The 25,896-nt window shown below is 39.0% G+C and overlaps 1 protein-coding gene across 2 annotated transcripts in view; it reads right to left on the reverse strand.

The window, feature by feature from the left end:
• The window catches only part of LOC136746996 (nectin-3-like protein), a 193,829-nt gene that overhangs the window by 54,700 nt on the left and 113,233 nt on the right, over positions 1-25,896 (reverse strand). Inside the window, exon 6 of one of the 2 annotated variants that reach the window (XM_066699932.1) lies at positions 20,616-22,348. The exons of the other annotated variant lie outside the window; for it this stretch is intronic. Within the exon in view, the coding sequence (XP_066556029.1) occupies positions 21,750-22,348 (599 nt within the window). The 3' untranslated portion in view covers positions 20,616-21,749. Of the gene's footprint in view, positions 1-20,615; positions 22,349-25,896 lie in introns of those variants that run through there. 2 annotated transcript variants of the gene reach the window in all.

Raw genomic sequence — 25,896 nt, forward strand, 5'->3', positions numbered from 1 at the left:
ACCACAATTTCCCTTAACTGATTATTAGTCAATGATTAAGGATAGGCAGGGCCACCAATAATCTAATGTCTATTAACTTGTGTCAATTTCAGACTAAACAGTTAAACAGGAATGAGAAGATATTTCTCGGCGTTGACAGATTTTATTTCTAAAATTATCAACAAAACAGTTTAATGCAACACACATTTATATTTAAGAAAACTAAATGATATTACACATTCTAGAGTTATGAATCACAGATTAACATTTCTAATTGATTTCTCAAATGTCATGAATCATGAACTCCAAACTGTTAAACTTATCTGAACTTCATCACAGAGAGGCCTCTCTGGCTTCGGGCTCAGATAATAGCACACGGCACGAGGTCCGTGTGGTTTGGAACAAAGGCAGTCCGGTTCGGCTTTGTCCAAGAACTTCCACTCACGATGCACCTGGAAGTTGGGGTTTCGCGAATGTAGAGTCTTTTCCAAACAGATTTTCCACTGGTTTGAAGGCTCCAAGGTTGTGCACAAAATCTTCTTTGTAAGCAGGGTTCCACCGTAGTTACTTGAAGACAAAGTCTTTGAGGAAAGCAGGGCCCTGTTTGTTCCAAGGGTCAAGTTTCTTAAGACTCAAATAGCTATTTAAATGACTGACACTTTCGTATTCAGTCGACTTAGTCAATTGTCCAGCTGTAAAACTCCACTGATCAGGTGGGCACAGGCGGGCATGCGGAGTCTGTAAAGTTCTTTATTTAATAAAGTCCTTTAAAAGAATTCTTCGTACGGCTCATTCTCCTTCTCCCAGTTTAACTCTTCTGTTGCCGGCAAAGACTTGGTTGGTTTCTGGTTCCGGTTCGGACAACAGAGCTACAGGTTGAGCTGTGGCAGTGAGTTTCTGGTTCAGGTGAGAGAGAGAGAGAGAGAAAAAGGCCGTGCGCTGTTCCTTATAGTCTGTCAGATCAATAGGTGATTGGTTCTTGAATTTTTGAGATTGGATTTCGGTTTCAGCCCCCAGTGTCCTATTGGAGGGGGGCTTGATTTATGACTGATGTCAATCCATGCCATCTTTTGGAAATGCCGGTTGGCCCGGGTTCGTAGCTCTATGTCGGGATTTCGGCTCTCGTCCACTTCAAAGAGTTTTTATCACCTACAGGCCCCTTTCTCCAGACATCTCACAGCAGGACTCCAAACCATTCGGCCCATTCTCGGTGCCATCCTCCCCAAAACTGTCACTTTGATGCAAACCAGTTCCAAGCTGATGAGCTAAGGAAATCTGATAACTTTGGGGGGGAGAGGTCTTCTTTAGATCAGTGCTTCAGCTCAGAGCCAAAATGCTCTTATCAAAATACACCCAACATAACGCTACACTACTGCTCACTACAACTACAGAAGAAGAACATCTTCAGCTCTTTGAGGAACTCTTAAGTCTCCTTTGCCAAGCAGGTTTGAAAATCAACCCAAAGAAAGTGCAATTTTTTCGAGAATTGTTTCATATCTAGGTGTTACTCTTACTCCAGAGGGGAAATCACCTAACAATGCCAAGGTTCAGCTAATCACAAAGCTGCCTTTGCCTGTCACTAAAACTGCATTGCATTCTTTCCTAGGTTTGATGGGATACCAAAGAGACTTTATTCCAGAGTTTGCTGCTTTTGCAAAGCCTCTTATATGAACTTTTGCGAAAAGAGGTGCCTGAAGATTTCTACACTAATGAAACTTGGAGAGAGAACCACACTAAAGTCGTTGAACAGTTAAAACAAGCATTAGTGCAAGCTACTGTGCTGCTAACTCCAAACCCTACACTACCTTTTCACCTAGAGGTGGGCTCCTCAAGAGAAGCACTGACTGCCGTGCTTTGTCAAGAATGCCATGGTGTGCTGAAACCAGTAGCCTGCGCTTCATGGTGTCTTCAGGGTGTTGAGAGACAGTACAATACCTGCACTAGACACTTGTTAATGACTTTTTGGGCAGTGAAACATTTCACTTATATTACAGGATTGAACAAAGTGGTGCTGCACACACCACATATACCACTGAACTTGTTATTGAAGCCCACACATACATTATTTTCATCACAGAGACTTTCGCATTGGACTTTGTTAATGTTGCAATGCGACTTGTTTCTAAACGAACTACATTAATTCCACAGATGTTGCTTATGCAGGGTAAACCACATGAGTGCCTGACACTGATATATTGCCTAATCCTTTCGTTTTTGAGCCACATTCACAGGCTCCGAATGTGTATATTGATGAATCAGCATACATTTGTAAGAACTCTGGTAGAGTACACAGTACACTGTTAAATTGTCTTGTCCAGGAAAATCGTCACAATATTCTGAATTGGCAACTCTGCTAGGAGCCCTTAGGATAACTGGTGATTCTGCAGATATTTATACAGATAGTGCTTATATTGTTACTGCATGTACCTTGCTACCTCTCTATGCCAAAAACTATTTCCGATCATCAGATGATCGTCCCTTGAAACATGCTACCTTACTACAATACATCTGGTCTTCTATTCAGTCCAGACTAGGTGAAATTGCTGTTTTGAAAGTTAAGGCCCATGTGAGAAAGGATCGTATAGTGGTGAATATCATATCAGAAATGATGAAGCTGATCAGTGTGCTAAATTTGCTGCTAGACACTGTGGTCCATGGCATTTCCCAGACCCTTTGCCTACCAATGAAAATGTCTCTTTTTAGATTCAAAAATTAGATTCAGACATCCAGACTAATATTCACTGCCATTTGCAGGAGAAACTGCTTCCACAACCTACATTTTGGTCTCACAAAACTACTCTGGTGGGTACAGGTGATTCTGACAAGGTCCTCATGGTAAACATTCCACAATCTTAATACCCTGTTGTCTGTGTTCCCTCACAATTAGCTCCAGATATTTTTGACCTATTTCACAACTCACCAGTAGGAGGTATTTTTTTCTGTAGAAAAGACACTAGAGAAGATGACACAGTACTACTGGTGGCCGAATATGAAAGCTGACATGACCACTGCATGTAACCACTGTCTTGTCTGCTTACAGGTGAATCCTGCACCTTTCACACAAAAATCCAAACTCAGACTATCAACTCTGCTAGAAGGTCCCTGGACTCATATTCAAATAGATTTTATTTGTCTTTTAGACAAAACATCACAGGGTAACCAGTATATTTAGGTTATTCTTGACAAAGTGGATTGAGACTTTTCCTTGCAGGCGTGCCACTGCTGCCACTGTAGCGAAAACTCTCATACAAAATGTGTTCACTAGGTGGGGATTGCCAAACGTAATTGATAGTGATCGAGGAACACATTTCAAAAGTAGAGTAGTGAAAGTTATGTGTCAAGCATTATGCATCACCCATAAATTACACATTCCATTCCACCCTCAATCGTCAGGAGTGGTTGAACGTGCAAAACGAACTCTAAAAACACTTGTGTCAAAAATGTGTCAAGACAATCCAAAAAGGTGGGCTGAGGCTTTACCTCTGTGCCTAATGGCAATGCGGTCAACACCACACTCCACTACCAGAATTACACCACATCAAGCGATGACTGTCTTTTTGCATGTCCCAGGACATTGTTTACTTCCTTTGGAAGAACAACCTGTTCTTTTGCAAGCTGCTAATGTGACTTGGTTACGAAATTGCCTAGTGTGTGTAGACTAAATGCAACGCTTTGTAGCTAAACAACTAGGTCACAAACAGAGACAAAATAAGAGATATTTTGACACCAAAGTTCATGAAGAAGAACTGCAGATTGGTGATAGATGTATGGTTCGAAATACAAACACAAACGCCAAACCTTAGAAGCCAATTGGTATGGACCATTCCTCATTGTGGATAAATGAAGTCCAGTTCGGGAGAGAGTGGTTCAATGTGTTTTGCACATGGAACTAGACAAAGAAAAGTGGCTGTGCAGGAGGAGGGAAGAGTTGTTTCACGTGTTTTACACATGAAACCAGAAAAATGGGTGTGCAGGGGGAGAGAGACAGACAGACAAACAGAATCAGCAGTTTACAAAATCAAAATTCAGGAAAAATATACTCTTAAATGGTTTCACATCAATCAGATAAAGAGATAAAGTGATCACTGCTACCCTTGATCTTTCAGGTGTTCCTGAGAGAAAATTGAGACCATGATGTTGTTACTTGTTGGTTTACTGTGGTTTGCATTGATGCTGCAAAAGTTTACAAACAATCATAACCATTATGGAGATTGCAAGCCTAAATTTACTCTGAATGTTTATAATCTGGACTTAAATGTAAAAACTGCTATACAAATGCTCACTCCTACTTATTATAATAGTAGCCATTTATGTTACTCTCATTTAACCTCTATAATATGTGTTACTGGATCTGTAGTTAGTAGACATTTAGTTTGTGATATATATGATGTACAAACTTGTCGATTCCTGCCACTTGAATTTCCAGAACTGTTGAAAACTGTTAGAGTGTTTATATACCTGCGCCCTGTGGTGTATATAGTTCGTTTGTACGAGATCTAATTGTCAGCACAATAGAGCTCTTCCACTCTGTACTATTCAGTTGAGTTGGATGCTCCTGTGCTTGTGCTGCACACTGACAGCATGAAGGTCTTGCTGTCACACAATATGTACATATTGTATATTGTTGTTCAGCTCAGCTACTCTGTTGACTAACCAGCTATGTATTCTGTTGTTTTTTCATTGGGTCTGTGGCCCCGCTCCTATTGGATCAGGCGTGCACTGCCATGATAATGCGTGGAGGCTGCACAAGTTGCTTGATTGCCCACGCCAGATATTGTAGTAGATTCTGAAGTAGATTCGGCCTCATTCCTAGCTGCACTAGTAGAGCAGCCGGCCTTGCTATTGTGAGCAGAGGGCGTAAGAGTTGACCTCTGTAGCCCTGCCCCGCCCGTTTTATGGAACAGGATGTGGGAAGGGACCTATTCTGAGTGACGAGCGCAGGGGCCAATGGCAGCTTTGATAGAGTGATGTTTCGATCAGGTTCCTACAGCAGTTTCCGCAGAAACCCCTCCCCCTTGGGCAGTGCTTCCTTTTTCAGATAACCGGGGTTGCATACGCAACCTATCGTTTTATAATAAGCATGGTTATCCAATCTACCTCACAAACTTATATAACCTCACAACTACATATAATAGTTGCATTGACTAAATGTCCATTTGTATTTTGTAATTCCTATGTTTTTATTTTTGATGTTTTGTTATTATTTACTGAAAGGTCAAACATCTGTTGAATGTTTTTCCCTCCCAAGGTCGGGACTGTAAGATATTATTTGTTAGAATGTATTTTTCTATGGGAAATTCTATGCTATCTGGTTTGGTCCAGGAAACAGACTTCTTCCCAATATCTAGTTCCCTATATTTTAACGAGGCCCCTGGTAGACCCTGGTTTATCTATGTTTCCAGAGGCCAAAAGATACCTGTCCTCTGATTGGTTCCTAGCCAATCTCCAAAGACCCCCACCTCTAAGTTACATCTGTATCATGCACCCTTCTCATGTCGTGCTGCCAAAATGTGATTGGTTGAAAGGAAATCTTATAAAACTAGGGACAAACAAAGAGAAGTTAGTTTTCGGGAGTTCAAGGAGTTCAAGAAGAAGGAGATAATGACAAGAGAAGAGCAGGAGGAAGAGAGAGAGAGACACACCGCTGCCTGCCTGACCCAGACTGACCTAAGCTGCCCTGTGAGGAGAAGAGGAGAAATTGGGTATTATCAGTTTTTTTCTGTTATCCAGCAGAAGCTTAATAACATATTTTCAGTAATGTAATTGAATGCTATTAGTTTTCTATTTTTCTCACAAATAAATTATTATTGCACATCTGTGACTTGACAGCATCTTGGGAATAGTGATAATTACAATGTGAATATTGCTTATGAGAGAGATTCTCTGAAAATTAATGCTATGAACTGCAACTAATATAACATGGTAGATTACTAAATATAAAAGTTAAACATTGATGACCAGTAATTACATTGAATTACATTTTATTTAACAAATATAAATAACCAAAAGCAATTGCATATTGTTGGGGGTGCTTATAGATCGGCTTTAGCTGGAGCAAAAGAGAGCAGGGGGAGGATCATGTGCGCTTGTGCTTTAAAGTTTCTTTATGTTGTTGTTTTTTTCTTTTCTTTTTTACATTCATGCGTATGTTTGACCAGGTGGCACTGTTTTTTCATTCACTGAGAAAATGCATAGATTTATAAGATCAGAAGCGACTGTTAATTGTGCTATTAGCATTCCTGACTGGGAGGGACTTGTGCAATCCTGACAGAGTAGTGTAATTCAACACAACGCAGGTGTGTACTCTCCTAATTAGTTACAGGTGGAGAATTTAACAGCTCCCAGGAGCTCTGCACCAGCAGTCAGCGCCAGCAGCCTTCAGTGTCCCCCTTATGAAGAGCCATGCTTACAAAGGGCAGGGACTCTAGCTGTGGGACTCCAGCAAGGAGAAGACCATGAGGAGATGCTGCACATCAACAATAGGCAACCATGACAATTTGTCTGATTCCTGTCCTGCTTTCTCCCATGCCTCATGGCGCGCACCCGCTCACCATTGCCTCCCTATTCCTTCTAACCTCATCTCTCTGTTTCTCCCCTCTATTCCCCTCACAGGAGGTCTGTGGAACAGCCATTCAGCTTACAACATGTCCACTTTCACCTCCCCTGAGAACTCAACCACCCCTGCTTGTCCTGTGCCACTCCCCTGGTCCTACTGGGCAGGGAGGAGAAACAGGGCTGCTGCTCTCCCCTTCTCTCTTCTTCCCTATCCCCCCTTTCTTTCCTCATTCTCAACTAACAGCTTCGAATTCCACGCTTCGAAATCCCCTCTTTCTTCTAGTTCTTTACTGCCCTCCCTCCACTCACCTCCCTCCTGGATTAACCCAACTTCCTCTTCTCCTCCGTCCCCTCACTCTCCTCACCTACCATCCTCCTGGGAGACTTTAACATCCACCTCTCCAACCCCTCCGACCTTGCTGGATTTCTTCTCCTCCTCCACTCTTCCCGTCTCCCCCCACTCACAGAGCAGGCCGCCAGCTGGATCTTGTCTTCTCAAGAGACTGCTCCCCTTCTACACTCTCCGTGACACACCTGGACATCTCAGACTACCACTTAATCACTTTCTCCCTTTCAAATCTGACCCTTCCTCACCAACTACTTGACTCAGCTGCTCGTCCAGTCACTGGTCCTCCCCCACCTGAACTACTGCAACTCCCTCCTGGCCGGCCTGCCTGCAACTACTACCTGCCCGCTCCAGCTCATCCAGAACTCTGCAGCTCGTCTGGTATTCTCTCTGCCCTGATTCACACATGCTACTCCACTGTTCCACTCCCTCCACTGGCTCCCAATCACAGCACACATCCAGTTCAAGACATTGATCCTCACCTACCGCTGTCTCGACCAGACTGCACCGAGCTACCTTCAGACCCTGATCTCTCCATGCATCCCCTCCAGACCTCTCCGGTATTCCGGTGCCAAAAGACTAACTTTGCCTTCTCTCCACTCTCCTTCCTCCAGAGCCCGCTCCTTTTCATCCCTGGCCCCTTAGTGGTGGAACGACCTTCCCACTGAAATCAGAACAGCAGAGTCCCTGACCACCTTCCAGTGATTACTCAAGACACACCTATTTAGACTGCACCTGTAACCTGTTTTTCCCCTGCAGGGCTCAGCACTCCTGTTAAAATGCACTTTATCTAGTTTTCGTTGTACAACTTGCTTACCCCTATGTCCCTTTCCCCTGAGCTATTAACTATGACTTCACATCTTGTCTGCAGTTAGTAGCTCACAAATCTAGGATGTAGGACTTGTATTAACTGTATATTAATCTTATGCACTTACGTAATTTTGAACTTGTAATTTGTACTATGCTTTGATGTGTAATTCTAGACTGTATTGTAATTTTATAATGCTCTTATGTTTTGTAACACTATTTTTGTTCCTGGGTAGAAAGTGTTATTTCCTAATTGATTATGCCTCAAAAGTATAGAAAATAGCTAATATTCCCCACAAACTTTGCTTTTGTGACCGGGACAGTGATATTTTGAAATGTACCTATTTTCAATGAGAAAACGGGCGAATTTGTCTCTTTTCATTTACATAAATTCAGAAAAAAAAAACATCCAAATTAACATGTATTGATACTAAAGTAATACAATAAATACTACAAAAGATTTAGAAATGAGTAGTTTTTTGAGATTTACGATTATACTGTAATCTGGGATATCACAATGCTCTTCATGAATACAATGTCCCCTCCATTTGCTTCTTACTAAATGATGTGAGTTCCATCAGTCTTGCACTGTGTTATCTGAGGAGCTAAAATAAAGTGGTTGTGCAGGTTAAATTAATATGAACATGATATGAAATAGTTTACTCTGCATACGAGCAGGTGAATCCTGTGTTTTATTTCAGTGCTGTATTGGGTGGAGGATATTTTTGAAGAAGGGATCAAGTGTGGAGATTTTCCAGTGCTGTTGAAACCATGACAATCGATTACCATTTCACACAGAAATAAGCCGAAAATCATAAAATCCAACGTAGACCATCCCACCCTGCACACTGATTGGGTTAGGAAGAACCATCACACAAAACCTAGTGGACCAATGGAGACCCATGATCTAGGCCTCCCTGTAAACCCAACCCTCATGGAAAAACTGTGCCAAAACACGTAATAAAAAAAAAAAAGCAAAAGCAAAGAAACTGGCGGCAAAGGAAATATTGCAGTATCATTACCAAAGGCAGGAACTCCAGGCGAGCGCTTCAGTGAAATTGATTCAATACATTAGAGTTTTGTTCACGCTTAAAAATTCTTTGCTTTTGATATAATTATTTTTGTTTACAATTCTATACATTTTGCTTTTGTTTTATTTTTGATGTCAACATCCATGCATTCACTTTTACTCAAATGTATTGTTCTTGTCCACAACATTTTATTTTGCTTATGGTGCTAATTTGAGCCCATACCTTTCTCACAATGACTATGTAACACAACACATTTTACAACCTCCTCAATAATACAGCACAAAATCACATGTTGAAATAATAGTCATTCCCACTTTGGTTCAATCAAGGACAAAAATGTGTGAACGCACTTGCTGAATTTCACTATGAGTCTAATGCCTCGGTTCCACTAACCTAAGTGTCCATGCCGTGCCAGAAACATCTGGATGCATCGGTCCTTGGACACATTCCAAGGCTTTTTCTAAAACCTGGCCATTGTTGGAAGTCCGTCCCCTGTTGTGGGAGGAGGCAGAGTAATTGTGTTGTGTTTCGTTATAAAAACAAAGACAAAAAACAACACTACGAGCTATAGAGCCTGACTTGGAAAGGACTTTTTTGGCTATTTTATTCTTTCTGCTTTACATGATTGGAGACAGCGTAATGAATTAACATTTCTGTAAAAAAATATTAGGAAGAGCTAAACATGTATAGACAACATTTTATTCAGAAATTACAACAAGTGCAACAATAAAACATTTTCTATATTATTATTATTATTATTATTATTATTATTATTATCACAATATGTGCTATTAGATATGCCTTTTAAACTTAGCTCCCTTAACTTTTACTTTTACTACAGATTTGTAACTGAAAACAACACTTGTTTCCATATTATTTCCAATTTACTTAGCAGACAGGTACTTAAACAGGGCAAGTTACAGTTTAAACAAAATACACACATTTCAAGATTCAAGCAAGTTATAATTTATCTAAAGTGTGCATGTTTCAGTCATGGCATTTATAGACAAAATAACACATGTATTAAACCAGTCCTTAATGTTTTATAGGGAAACCCAGATATGCTGTATTTATGTATTCATTAATTTAACTTGTAAATGGGCACAGATAAACTAAATCGTGTTCGCCTTCATAATGATTCTCTCTTTTCTCTTGGCTCCCTAATTGAGCTGAAATAATGTATCTGTATAGCTGAGTCAGCTTGTCTTTGATGTACCTTCCCTGCTGCTCGGGTGACATTAATTAGGTGCTGATTGTTACATTTCTGCATTGAAGGGAATCATGTGAAACAATAGTCCCGGAGGGCAGCATTTCTGTAGGTTTTGTAGATCTCCACTGCTGACAAACTTGAAACAATGCGTATTGGGATCAGTTTAGCAAATAAAGGGTTCAATTAAGCAATTGAGAGGTGAGGTGTAACAAAAACCAAAATACAGGATAGAGTCACCCATGACTGCTCTATAACCTCAACCTAGAAGTCAGGAAGGTGCAGAGCCTCACAGTTGATAAGTTAATCCACTGTAAGAAAATGTGTCTGACACTCCTCTCAGTAACAGTAACGGAGTTCTTGAAATGGGAATTGGAGCACAAACTGGGATAATGTGTCCTTATAATTCCCCAGTTGGGGCTCTACATATCTACTTTACTCTTATTGTGTTTCAATAACTGTAAGCAACTGAAGCAATATATTTGTGAACTGTGTGTATTTGTGAACACAAAAGTGTTAGGTTTGAAAAAGGTTTGAAAAAAAAAAGGTTTGAAGGGGGTAAGATAAGAAGCTGGTAGCAGTTATTTTAAACATCTGATTGATGTAATTGAATCACATAATTTATATTTTTGAAGGTGCAGAAAGTGGATACATGATACATGATACATTTTATATCAAAACCATTTTGGAAGAATGCTATTAAATTTCACAAATGAGGTTTCAGAAATTACTTTGCAAACAACTCCCTTTTGAAAATCATTCTTTTTCAATCCTTTAATCATGTAACAAGTATGATACAATTTCAGTGGATCGAATTAGGTTACTGGGATGGGGTATACTCAGATCTCTGCTAAATTTGATTATTTTTTAATATATGAATAAAAGTAAAAACAAATATGCAGTATTATCAGTTCAACTGTAAGAGCAAGCTAGATTTCACCAAAGATCCTGAAGCTGAATTCTGAACAAATCTGAATAGGCAGAAAGAATCTAGGTGAATACGTGGGTGGAAAGTATTATATAGTATCCCACCAAGCCAGGCACTAATTATTGTTATTATTATATTTCTTACACCCTTACCCAACGCAACTTAGAATTGTTCACATTATATTTGACATACAATTACCAATTTATACAGATGGGTTTTAACTGGAGCATCCTAGGTAAAGTACCTTACTCAAGGGTACAACAGCAGTATCCCACACCTGCATTTGAATCCTTGACCATTCACTCATGAATTCAGAGCCCTAACCACTACTCCACAATGCTGCCCTATTGCAGGTAGTGTGGCTCATTCAATCACAACATACCCAGAGGAATGGACCTTTCACAAGAACCAAACACATCAACAAACAATTGCAGCCTAAAATCAGACCCAGTTTATTTAGGCTGAAATAATTAAATGTAATTGAACAGAGCCAAGGGACCTACAAAAGACAGACTTGCAAATACAAAGGAAATATGGAGTTTTCAAAACTTGTTTTTCCAGAACGAAAAATAATATTTTGCCCTGCTATACACTTTACAAAAGAAGACCTGTATATTTAACAGATCAAACACAGCCCTGTCTTGAGAGAAACAAGACCAGCAATTTCAGCGGGTTGAGTGGACACTGTGCAGCCCTAAGGTGACTCACCCCGGACAAAGTTCAGCCCTCCTTGCATTACATTGGCCTAGTGCTACAATACAAGGGTAATGATTCACATTAACATTTTTCAACCTGAGGTGAGCGCTTCATCCAGGGTTGGAAATCTCAACCCCAAGTTCACCCGGCTTTAGAGTTTCATTCGGTTTCACATTAATAACAGAAAACTGTTGAACTAAAAATCCCTGAAGTCTGCACTAACCACTGTTTACCTCCTAACTTTCTGTAAGAGAACCTCTAATGTTTTGTTAATAAGGAAGTCAGGATTAGACCATATTGGAGTGTACTTGCAAAGTGTCATGGCAAACTGAATGATTTTGTTCATTTTCCACCAAGCTGTCAGAGTTGTGGAGATTACAGTGTTCTTAAAGACGTTATAAGAACATAAGAAAGTTTACAAACGAGAGGAGGCCATTCGACTCATCGTGCTCGTTTGGTGTCCAATAATAACTAAGTGATCCAAGGATACTATCCAGTCTATTTTTAAATGTTCCAAAATGTTCAGCTTCAACCACATCGCTGGGGAGTTTGTTCCAGATTGCGACAACAATTGTGACAATTGTGTGAAGAAGTGTCTCCTGTTTTCTGTCTTGAATGCCTTGAAGCCCAATTTCCATTTGTGTCCCCGTGTCCATGTGTCCCTGCAGATCTGGAGAATCAAGTCCCCACATCGTCTCCTCTGTTCCAAGGTGAAAACGTTCAGTTCCCTCTGTCTCTCCGAGTAGGACATTCCCTTCAAACCTGGAATAAGTCTGGTTGCTCGCCTCTGACCTGCCTCTAGAGCAGCGATATCAGTGATGTTGTTTAAAGTGAATGTGATTGATGCATGGTCAGGTGTTATAATGGGGTGGATTGTAGTCTCTGATATATCTGACATGATGGAGTTACTAGTAAGAAGTCAATGCGAGATAATGTTTTGTGAACTGGGGAGTAGTATGCATATTCTGTGGCTAATGGATTTTGCAGACGCCAGCAATCGCCAAGACCAAATCATTGCTAAGCTGCCTTACTGTTTCCGCAGAGTGCCAACAATCTGGAACGATTAATGGTGTTTGAGTTGTCCATTGAGTTGGTGACTATGTTAAAGTCCCCTCCTATTACAATTATTGAGTCTGAGAGATTTAGTAGTTTTGTGAATAAATTATGGAAGAAAGATCGATGATGCGTTATTTGGCCCATAAATACTTGCAATGGTAATATTGTTATTTTTAAGGGCAGCATTGCTTTTAATGTAATGTCCTTCAGGATCAGCCACAGTGGTTTTATGAATTAATGGAACGTTTTTGTGAATTAAATGTTGTCGAGAATACCTGGTAACAGACTTGTTTTTAACCTTAGATGATCGATATGTATATCAATATGTAATTCCTTTGTTAAATATTAGTATACCAGCAGGCGACTAGTTCAAATAAAAGTACAACAAAACTTACACAGAGTGACCACCCACAATAAATATTCAACAGGTGCACATTACGTTTACTTGCTGGTACATATAATAAGTATTCCTCCCAATATGTGTTACTGGAATATTAGATCATGTAAACAGTTTTCCTTCACACTTGCTGTGGAAAGTCAGAGCCTTCATTGAGAAAGAAGTCAGTCTGCATGATATGAACACACCCAGTATAAACAAGCCAACAGAGTGATGCATTAAAGTTATCCATAAAAAGTGGTGAAATTAAAGGTGAAAAACAGACTTCAACTGCTGTGGGTAACTGTAGGATTTAATAAAAGGCTGTTTTTGAATTGTAGGACATTAAGAAATATTCTATCTAAATTAAATTGGATGATGAATATGTAAATTGGTGATGAATTGTCACTCGTGACAAATTGTCGCTGGTGAGGAAAAGCTTGTAGTGAAAAGTGCATGATGAAAAGATTGGATCCCTATGATGACATCCAAGGGTTACAGACCCGTGTGGTACAATAGTTTTTTCAGCACTCGTTATCTTTTTCATGTCTGTGAATCACCTATAGTATGTCGGAAGAAAGCAAATCTTATTTGATTCAATGAAATCACCTTCATTGGCGTCAGTTTCTGAAGAATCAAGAATGAAGGCGGTCTTCATTGACATTGTATTTACATTCTACTTAATGTCCGGTCAACTCCATTGAATTCTATCCATTTCAGGGTGCTATTGACTACTTTACTCCACCCTACTGCTGTAAAAGGCTGTACTCCTTCATTCACCACTCTGTTGATATGTATGATACACCTATAATCAGTTTTTGCATTTTCCTTTTGGTTTAGGAGAGTCATGCTCGCCCATGAGCGCAGCAATCTTTGCTCTGATCTCTGAAGTCGATCAATACTACAACAGCAAGAGGTCAATAAAGGAGGAAGTGAAACAGATAAAGGGCAAAAATGGAAGTATCTTAGAAAACAAACAAGATGTGGCACATGTTCCAAATTAGTATTTCACAGAGGTTTTTACAAAAGAAAAAACAGATAACATGCCACAGGTTAACAATAAGTCCAGTCAAATTCTAAGACAGATCAGGATAAAGGAAGAGGAGGTACTAAAGGGACTTGCAGAACTAAAAACGAACAAATCACCTTGGCCAGATGGTATATTTCCAACAGTACTTAAAGAAATTAGGGACATTATTTATAGGCCGCTAAGTCAAATATTCCAATTGACAATTAGAACAGGAGACGTGCCAACTGACTGGAAGATAGCAAATGTCATACCAATCTACAAGAAAAGGGACAAAACTGAGCCAGGAAATTACATACTAATCAGTCTGCATTAGTTGTATAATTTTTGAAAAAATGATTAAACAGAAAATAGAGGAGTATCTTAATGAAAACCATATTCTTGGAGATAGTCAACATGGGTTTAGACGAGGCAGATCATGTCTTACTAATTTATTAGTATTAATAAATATTTATGTTATATTTAGAAACTGCTGTAGATCATGTGAAAGCATATGATATAATTAGATATAATTAGGCAGTTCAGAGGCGAGCAACCAGACTTATCCCAGGTTTAAAACAGATGTCCTACTTGGAGAGACTGAAGGAACTGAACCTTTTCACCCTGGAACAGAGGAGACTACGTGGGGACTTGATTCAAGTCTTCCAAATCATGAAAGGCATTGACCACCTCAAACCACAGGAGCTTTTCCAGATCAGCAGGGACACACGGACCCGGGACACAAATGGAAATTGGGCTTAAAGGCATTGAAGTGGAACCATCTTGGGGAGGCCTTCATCCAGCAGTGGAATATAAGTGGAAAATCCATGTAATACAACTGACAAAAACCTTTGTTTGACTGTCAATATTAATAACAAAGCTTTGTCCCACATCAGTCTTAAAACCCATGTTTAGCCATGTGCTAGGGGATGGGGTAGTTATGTACTGTACTCTTTGCAAATCAAAGTTAGACTACAAAAAGCTGTACTCACAGAGGGAATTCTTCCCTACAATAAATTCCTTCATTACGGGAAATTCCCAGAGATTAAAATGAAAAATGAAAAAGTGATTAAAATGAGTCTCCATTGAAATGCCTATCAAAATTAAGGTTGTTTCCAGTCTGGCTTGGCCTTTTGCAACTCGCAACACAATTAAGAGCAGTCTCCCTCCCCTGTGCATTTCCATAGGTACCCTTTGTTCAGGGTTGTTGGTATTTTTTAATGTTTTTATTTTTTATTCAAACCACTCTTGAATTGCTGAAATTATTTATTGTTTGTTTGTTATTAGTTGTTGGTTTGCTTTGGAACAGCAAATTGTTTTCTTTTTATACTCTCCAAATTTAGAAATACAATTGTTAAACTCAGCTGACTACTAGGAGCCTTGTACTGACACTGGAGAGATGCAGACAGATAACATGTATCCCTAGAAAAGTGTGCTGTGAAATTATCTTCTTTGTTCCACACTGCAAGTCGATAGTTCAGTTATAAAATGGTAGGAGCACTAATGCAGATCTCACATATAACACTGCAGAGGTCACCAGTGCTCAGTAAGCTACAGGTGTCATTGTTTTGCAAAAAAATTGAGGAATCCTTGGTGGACTCAAACCCACTCAGCCCTGCCAGCTCTCAGCCTACATTCTCAGTGAAGGAGGTAGTTTTACCAGTTGAGTAACTCTGGACTCCCAAAAAGAGGAAATTTCATTGTGAATAATAATCATACTGAGCCTTCTGGGAAATAAAGACACAGAAAATAGTGCTTTATTCAAACAAAAGGTATATATATATCTTATATATAGGTATATATATATACCTTCCTATATACATGATATATGGAAAGAGTTTTTATATATATATATATATAAAAAAAAAAAAACTCTTTCCATATATCATCCAATCATGTTTCCAAAAGAAATCAATCCTTTTACATAGCTCTTATTTACAATTTTTATATATATATGGAAAGAAACACTTACATCAGCATGGCCGGTATTTTAATGTTTAAGGTGTCAATAACAAAGCTTTGTACAAGAGAAACGAACAAACAAAAAAAAGTGTGTGTATGTATATATATATATATCAAATTTTAAATCATCACCACAAAAAACCCTTTGTCATCTTATATACATATACACAGACATATTTACTTAAGCTTTTGTGATCATTTACTCAATTTTCAAATGTAACATCACATGTTCAGGCTGTTTTGTAACTTTCACGTTACAAATGTCATTTTCAACAAAATAGTACCTAAATAGAAGTTTACAAAGGAAAAAGCAAGCTAAAAAGCAAAGCCCTTAATCATACCATTTAAACGCCCCTACTACTTTCTAAAAAAATGATTGCATTTTAAACAAATTATGTCAAACATCTCATTTATCAAAGTTGCTCTAAATTTGGAGGTTAAATTAGGCAAGGAAAAAAAGTCTGAATATTCCAAATTAAAGCATCTAACCGAGATTATCTTATCTATATAAAAAAACAACATATGACAGGATTTTCAGATACGCTTCTGGGAATTGAATAGTAGTCTTTAACAGTGCCAAAAAAGCAGCAATTGAACACAAGTCTGGTAATCAACTGATTGAGGTATATTACTTCAGTAAAGGCCCAGTACTGTCCTTGTCAATGTTAGTTTCAAACTTCTGGAGCATTATGAAGACAAATAATAGACAATAGGCCATGGGAGTAAATATTTCAAATGAGGAGACAGACCTGGTTTTGGGTGAAATGGAAATCAAAGACCAAAATCTTAACAATGCCCTGAATTAACCGATACCTTTATCTCACAAAGAGGGTGCCATTTTGGCTTCCAATGTATAACTAATATTATACATACATACACACTCATACATATACATATACATATACATACATATACATATACACTCACCTAAAGGATTATTAGGAACACCATACTAATACTGTGTTTGACCCCCTTTCGCCTTCAGAACTGCCTTAATTCTACATGGCATTGATTCAACAAGGTGCTGAAAGCATTCTTTAGAAATGTTGGCCCATATTGATAGGATAGCATCTTGCAGTTGATGGAGATTTGTGGGATGCACATCCAGGGCACGAAGCTCCCGTTCCACCACATCCCAAAGATGCTCTATTGGGTTGAGATCTGGTGACTGTGGGGGCCAGTTTAGTACAGTGAACTCATTGTCATGTTCAAGAAACCAATTTGAAATGATTCGACCTTTGTGACATGGTGCATTATCCTGCTGGAAGTAGCCATCAGAGGATGGGTACATGGTGGTCATAAAGGGATGGACATGGTCAGAAACAATGCTCAGGTAGGTCGTGGCATTTAAACGATGCCCAATTGGCACTAAGGGGCCTAAAGTGTGCCAAGAAAACATCCCCTACACCATTACACCACCACCACCAGCCTGCACAGTGGTAACAAGGCATGATGGATCCATGTTCTCATTCTGTTTACGCCAAATTCTGACTCTACCATCTGAATGTCTCAACAGAAATCGAGACTCATCAGACCAGACAACATTTTTCCAGTCTTCAACTGTCCAATTTTGGTGAGCTTGTGCAAATTGTAGCCTCTTTTTCCTATTTGTAGTGGAGATGAGTGGTACCCGGTGGGGTCTTCTGCTGTTGTAGCCCATCCGCCTCAAGGTTGTACATGTTGTGGCTTCACAAATGCTTTGCTGCATACCTCGGTTGTAACGAGTGGTTATTTCAGTCAAAGTTGCTCTTCTATCAGCTTGAATCAGTCGGCCCATTCTCCTCTGACCTCTAGCATCAACAAGGCATTTTCGCCCACAGGACTGCCGAATACTGGATGTTTTTCCCTTTTCACACCATTCTTTGTAAACCCTAGAAATGGTTGTGCGTGAAAATCCCAGTAACTGAGCAGATTGTGAAATACTCAGAGCGGCCCGTCTGGCACCAACAACCATGCCACGCTCAAAATTGCTTAAATCACCTTTCTTTCCCATTCAGACATTCAGTTTGGAGTTCAGGAGATTGTCTTGACCTGGACCACACCCCTAAATGCATTGAAGCAACTGCCATGTGATTGGTAGGTTAGATAATTGCATTAATGAGAATTTGAACAGGTGTTCCTAATAATCCTTTAGGTGAGTGTATACACACACACATATATATATATATATATATACACATACACATATATATATATATATGTGTGTATGTATATATATATATATATATATATATATATGTGTATGTGTATATATATATATATATATATATATATATATATATATATATATATGTGTATATATATATATATAGATGTATATACATACATACATACATACATACATACATACATACATATGCAATGATCAAGGATAAAATGAAGACTTAACAAAAACTAAATCTTATTCCTTCCTGGTGGAACATTTTAGGGAGTGTATAAGCTCCCATAGCTCAATAATATTGGGCAGGAAAATTGCAAGTAAGATGTAAACAATACAAAGTCTAAACGTGTTAATGTATCATTTTATATAAGTTTGCTTTAAATACTCCAAATTCTGCTTATTGTACCTCTCCTGCACTAACCCAGGTGTAGGTATAGAACATAGGAGTTCTCCAAAATGTGTGCTGCCAAGCCATCTGCTTCTTTCCACACTCACATACAATAGAGCTAGAGCCCTGTAGGATGACTGATGCAGTTCTCTCTGAGGACCTTAAAGGAGAAGGTAATGTAACAGGGTCTTTATTTCTGTTCCATCTAAAATCTATGATTTCACTGGTCTGATTACCTGATAGACCAGACAATACAGGCTCCAAATGATTCACAGTGACCCACGTTTGAATCAGACATGCAATTTCAAGGAAGTCAGTTGTATGGGGGAAAACATGTTAGCTATTTTAAATGGACTGAAATAATTATTCTAAGGTCTACAAAAACTCAAGATAAAAACCAGGCTTATCTAGCATTTTCCTTATAACCTGTGTGTAGTATAACACTGTAGGATTGTTACAAGTAAAGTGAAAAAGCATAGGACAATACTACAAAATAAAATTTGTTGTTTGCAGTTAATTGCAATTGTTTATTGTTGTGGTGGATATGGCAAAATTATTAATGTGTTTTTTTTTTATTTCCTTTGGGAATCCTTAAATCTGCTATGTCTATTAATTGCTTTTTGCTTCCTTAGCTATGATAATATTCTTAACTCATCAGTGACAATGAGTAAGTGTCTTTCAAAATGTTAAAAAGATCCAGTTTTAAAGCATTATTTTTGTATTCTCAGATGGTTGTGTCTGAAAACAAAACAAACAAGTCAACAGAATGGGATTTTTTTATATATATATATATATATATATATATATATATATATATATATATATATATATATATATATATATATATATATAATGATAGTATATTCCTTTCAGACTAATTCCTAATAAATGCCAAACTACTCATGGGAAATCATGAGTAGTCTGGATACAATTTGGATTGTAGAAATATTCCTTCTTGTCATTGCATTGAAAATGAGTTGAATTGTAAAATAAAATGCAAATAAATATTGGAAAATTAAGAAAAATGCATATCCCCTCAACCCATTTATTCTGTCGATAAACTAAGCTTAGATCTAAACTGATGCATTTACCAGAATACTACACAGATAATCTCCCATCCAGCTACTAATCAAGGTTATGTCTGCTTAGCTTCCAAGATGAGGCAGATCAAGGTATGAAGGTATGGTACAAGTGTATCAATCTAGCTCTCTTTGTCACCATTCCCATAAGTGACGTGCCTCCCTGTAAAAGGAAATTGGTATGTGAGGACAACTATCAGGGAGAATAAGCAAAATACTTTCACAGCTGTTGAAATTAAAATGCTGGGCCCAAGTCCAAAAGATCGGAGAGCTGTGCAGGCAACTCTAAGTGTCTTTGCCCTCCATCAGTAAGTACTTAGCTTTATCAGTGTAACTGGAAAAAAATCTAATGGAAAGAGAACTGTCCATCTACAAACATATACCTGAAGCTTTTTTGCTAAACTAGCATTCTATGAGGTTACACATTCTAAAGACAAGATTACACTAAAAGGGGGAAAGCATTATTTCTAATCAAACTCTCCTCATACATCTCTGAATATGTATTTTACAATCTTTCTTAAATGACAGACTCAGGATATAACCAAACATCTAAAAAGAGTTAAAAATCAACATACGTACAATGTCCAGTTGTGGTAATGTGTTCCTGATGTCAGCAAGCAAAGAAATGTAAGAATTGAGAACAACCAGACCAAATCCACAAAAACAAAACAGAAAAGGGAATAAATCTTAAACTGCGAAAAAGTATGTATGCTCTTGTCATGTCAGAAATGTCAAACTATCCAGAGTTTCAGTCATGTAAATGGAGGAAATGAGGGTGTGGGTATAATATTGAATAAATCTGGGCTAGATAATGGCCATAGTTGAAGAAGGAAACACTTATCAGAAAAGATGCAGATCAATGGAATACTGCTGTGTCCATTATCATCATGCTATTTAAGAGAGGAATTCGCATGCGCTCTTACTACATTAAGTTAAAGTGCTTTGTAACACCAGAATCTATGAGGTCAGAGAGTGTCATGATCAGGCCTGTACTGTACTGTAGATAAAACTGAGTTTTCTATCAATAAGTAGGCTTGCTACTGTTTTCCAAAGTTTATTTGTTAAATGTGCAGGTTTAACTATAATAAAACAATGGGTTCTCCTTGAGTATTTGAGAGGAGAAAAGGGCTTGAAATGTTACTACGAAGACTCCAAAGACAAACTGCTTTTTGTAAGCAGTCTATTCAGCAACATTTAGGAAGACAGACTGAAAAGGCAACAAACACCACACCTACAAACAGCACAAAGCAAAACTACATAATTCACTGAATTGGAGGAGGAAAAAAAATACAATTACAAAAAATATAATGCGAAGCACTTGCAAAAACGCAGTTACTAGGGTCAACAATTTCAGTGTACAGGTGACTAGAATAACTCTAATAACAGAGTAGCTACTTTTTACAATTCCCCCTTTTCCCACCATCCTTTATATATAATTTAAGGGTTTTACCAGCACCTTATGAGAAAAAGCAGTGCTAAAAAGTTATAAGGCCCATACTACCATTGTGAATAATGCAAATGAACTGAGAACAGAGAAATCTGAGTACTAGAGCAAAACACAAATGTAAAAGACATTTTAACCACTGTCTACCGATTTCCTTGAACTGTTTTGGATAGTAATAATTTATATTTAAATGTGTAGATATAAAGGGAAATAAGTCAACTGCATTAGAATTACAGTAAGGAGACAATCCTATATAGGATACACAATCATAGAAATTAATGCAGCATTTACAAAACCCCTAAAACAAAAAGCATTACATTTGGCTTTGAAATAGTAGGCATATTGCTAAGGTCATCAGAGCAACTGCTTATTTGACACAGAGCATCCAACATCTATTTAAACATAAATATACACCTTCAAATAGATTGAAAATAAATCCTTTTGTAATGTTATGAAGTGGAAAAAACAAAAAACCAATATGAATCTGCAAATTCTTCTTTTGTAAATATACCATGAGCTAAATTCACATAACACCGATTACCCTTCTAATAGGTGAAGAGTCCATTGCTATATTCAATAGAATGACACTAAAGGTTTCTGCGAGAGAAAACTTGTCGTTTATATATATCTATAAATCTATAGATATACACCTATAGATATATAGATATAGAGATTTATTTTTAGTTGGAGGGGGAAGAAGAGTAAATGTCTTGTCCTAGAGTTCCCACCTACACGTACCACTCCCTTCGCGAGATCACAGAGCCATCTAAGTGCGAGACATAGTCACTGTCGTTCCCTTCATAATAGTCATCCGGGAGGTATGTGGTGCTGGGAGGGGGGGCCCGGGGGTCATAGTAGCCCGCTGGGGGGGCATCTCGTTCCATGCTGCAGTGGTTACCGTTGTCTACATGGCCCCATTCCTTGCTTTTACCATCTTTCGGGTAATCGGGGTAGATGCCGTCACTGGGCTTGGGTTTGAGGTCCTCTTTGGCTGGTTCACTATACATCTCCAACTCATGGGGCTGCAGGACGTCCAGCTGAGACTCCTTCTGCATATCAGATGGCCCGATGTACTGCTTCGTGTAATAGTCTCCCCGGAAGGTCCTTCGCTTCCTCATGTAGCACACCCCGACCAGAACAATCAGCAAGATGAGGAACAGTGCACCACCCACTGCACCCCCGATAATGGTGCCTAAATTCCCCTCGTGGAGCGACTCCAGCGTCGGTGAGGTGAACTCTGCCTTTTTGGTGGCAGTTAAACTTGTAGTGGCAGCAGTGGTGTGCGGCAGGGAAGTTGTAGGTGAAGAGGTGGTAGTAGGAGGAGGATCTAATGAAGGGAGAACAGGAGAGAAGGGGTGGGGGAAGGGAAAGGGGTTCAGGGTGGGGAAGGATAAGGGTGGACAGACAGAAAAAAGCACAGAATGTCAATGCCAACTACATCAGTAAAAGGGTTGGTATGAATGCACATAAAACTAAAACAAAAATAGACACTTTCAGTGCTACACTACACTACAGACAACAGTTACAGGCTTCATTAAAGTGTACATTCAATAGGCTGAATGAGACCATCTTATTATTTCAGTTTGATTAAATAAAAAAAGGTTTGAAAGTCCTACAAATATTTGTATACATTTGTTAATTGTATTTTCATCATTATTATTAGAATGTAAAGCATAAACTAAAAAATATATAATATTGAAAGACAATTCATAGAAATGATGAAGAAACCTGTAATTGTTGTACACAGAGTAGGAGAAAAACACAAACTGTTTCTACTATTCTTTGCCTCAAAGACAAAGAAGGGTTTGGAGAAATGGTAGGTGGAATTAACTACAAATAATGTCCAGGATGGAAAACAGATTTAAAACACAAGGTGTTGGAATGTGAAGTGAAATCACAAGCTAGCTACAAGAGGACAACCACAGTGGAGCAGGGAAACTGACCGCACTCACACTTCTGTCTAGCTATGTATGTCTTCCCTACCCAGAATCCGACAGTTACCATCATGGTCCATATTTAAAACTAAAGGACAGATCCTGAAAAACTACAGCAGGATTTTCCTGACAATCTCTTGTTAGGTTAGGCAACATTTTTCATTATTGTTATCGAGAAGATAAACTCCTTAGCTTCTTAAATCAGTAACAGTACCAAAACTTTACATTGGAATTATTAACACACTGAATGTCACTGGTGTCTGGCATTAGCTGGCATTGTCTATAGCACAAGGAAGTTTGGAAATATATATTTTTAATCTATGCCAGAATCAATCTCTGTTGCAGTCACTTTTATGTCAAGCCACACACTACACTGCCCCTGCTCTAAGTGACACAGTAACGTGTGTGTGTCTGTGTGTGTTGTCTACAGGGTTATGTTATGCAAGGCTTAATGTCTTACACTGAACAGTCTTGTTGAACACACAAGATCTCAACAATATTCTGGCAGTCCAAATACCACCTCAGTGTTGAAAAGAAAAAATGAAAAGGATATAGTTGAACATTAAAAGAGTATAGACTTAATCTCAGACTCTGATGGTTGCCTCACTGCTTTCTGTCAATCTGTCACAAATTATGTTTGAGTTTACAAAATTTAGGATATATACGTTGCTGTTTTTGGTTTGTTTTTATCTGTAAGCCACAATACTTAATTAGAAAAATACAGAAATACCTAAAGCATGTGGTGCAATTCTACTGGCTTTAAATAGGATCTGTGTACATATAAGCCATGTGTAGTAAAACCGCATTTAGCTAAACTTGGGAAGATTTAAATAAAAACTGCTTTCAAAACACTTAAAACTAAATCAGTGTGTGGTTTCAGTGTAGTGTTGGAGAATATATAAAAGGTAGCAGTTTAAGGCCAAATAAGTTTTAAAATTAATTGTCAAAAGAGTAGCTACCGTCCAATCACACAATGCTAGAAAACGCTAGAAGTACACATTGTTTAATACTGACAGTTTTCCATAAGTGACGTAATCCTTGCAAAAGCCTTTTCTGAAGACATTCAGCTGAAATGGAAAAAAACAGCTTAAGCAGATGCAGACAGAGAGAACTACACAGAAGTATTTACAAGTTGCCACAGAGACAGGAGAGTACAGGTGAGAGGTAGCCATCTTGTTGTTTGACTAGTTTCAGAATAGTCTTAGCATTGCTCATTTTGTTTTAAGTTTGCCTTAAAGTGACATTAGCATTGTCTGTAGTTTGCCTAAATTGAAGTCAATTCAGTTCAGCTGCTGAGTTGGTGAAAGTAAACAGGTTGTAGAAGGGAGTTTCTGTCTAGAACTAGCAGGAATTCTGTTGCAGGAGGAGCCAGGTGGGGCCAGTTAGGTGTGAATTGGGGGTAGGTAGACAAAAGCTACTTAAAGCAGCTGTTGAGAAAGAGCTGTGCTGTTTCTCGCTGACAAAAGTTAAGCAGTTGACTAGCAGCATGAACCAAGAGAAGTATAAAGAGACAAACAAAAAAAAAAGTAACATCTAGAAGCATGTGGCCACTACAGTGTCAGGTTTGCAGAATGATTGCCTTCCTGGATGAACTCATCCAAGAAGGCTTCATTTGTGAACGTTGTCGGCAGGTTGAAATCCTAGAGATCAAGGTTCGTGATCTTGAGGCTCAGCTTGTCGATCTGCGCTGTATTAGGGATATAGAAGAATTGGTCAATCAGCCCATGAGAGAGATGGTGTGCATGCCAAAACCTAGGAGAGTTGAGACGTTAGAGCAGGACAGTGTAGAGAACTGCTGGGTTACAGTAGGTCGAAACCACAGAAAAGGGCGTGCACAACCCCTAGAGACACCCCAAGAGCTTGAATTGCCCAACAGGTTCCAACTGCTGGACACCCTTCCAACTGAGTTGGACAGTGACAGCTCAGAGGATGATGGGGGGGCAGTTGAGCACCACAGCACCATGGTGCCCACTCCCCCCAGAAGAAGGAGGTAGTTATAGTAGGAGACTCAATTCTTAGAGGTGTAGATCACACAGTGTGTTCGAGTGACAAGGAGACCCACATGGTATCTTCCCTGCCTGGTGCTCAGGTTGCAGATCTCCCTAAACTAGTAGACGGGCTACTGGCCAAAGCCGGGGGGAATCCACTGGTCATGGTACACACTGGAACCAATGACATAGGAAAAGGTAGGACAGAGGTTCTGCAAGACAAATGTAAAGAGTTAGGAACAAAACTAAAGAGCAGAACCTCCACGGTAGTTTTCTCTGAAATACTTCCTGTACCATGTGCCAGGCCAGGGAGACGGGCAGAGATTAGAAAGTTTAACACGTGGTTGAAAGCTTGGTGTAGGGAAGAGGGGTTTAGGTTTATGGAGCATTGGTCTTTCTTCTGGGATAAATGGGACCTGTACAAACTGGACTGTCTACATCTAAACAGAAGGGGGGCTAATGCATTGGGAGAGCGTATGTGCAGTGAAATTGAGAATCATTTAAACTAGGAACCAGGGGGGCAGGGAGCTCTGACAATGGGAGATGTTCCACCAAGGAAAGAAATCCAAGGGAAACTGCCAGTAGGAAAGTCCTGAAATGTTTGTACCTCAATGCCAGGAGTATAAGGAACAAGATGTTAGACTTGGAAGCCACAGTGCTGGTGTGTGACTATGATGTTGTAGGAGTGACAGAAACATGGCTTACAGAAAATGATGGGGATGAATACAAGTTGGAAGGATACACACAGTTTAGGAGAGACAGGCAAAATCGAAGAGGGGGTGGGGTAGCATTATATGTGAAAAATGACATTGAGGCAGAAGAACTTGTATTAGATCCCAGTAACAGAACAGAATCTTTGTGGGTGAAACTTTTGAACAAGAGATCTGGAGGATTAGCAGTAGGCGTGTGTTACAGGCCACCAAACTCAGATATTCAGAAAGATGCTGCATTGT

Source organism: Amia ocellicauda, chromosome 3 (assembly GCF_036373705.1).
Source record: "Amia ocellicauda isolate fAmiCal2 chromosome 3, fAmiCal2.hap1, whole genome shotgun sequence".
Classification (NCBI taxonomy): domain Eukaryota; kingdom Metazoa; phylum Chordata; class Actinopteri; order Amiiformes; family Amiidae; genus Amia; species Amia ocellicauda.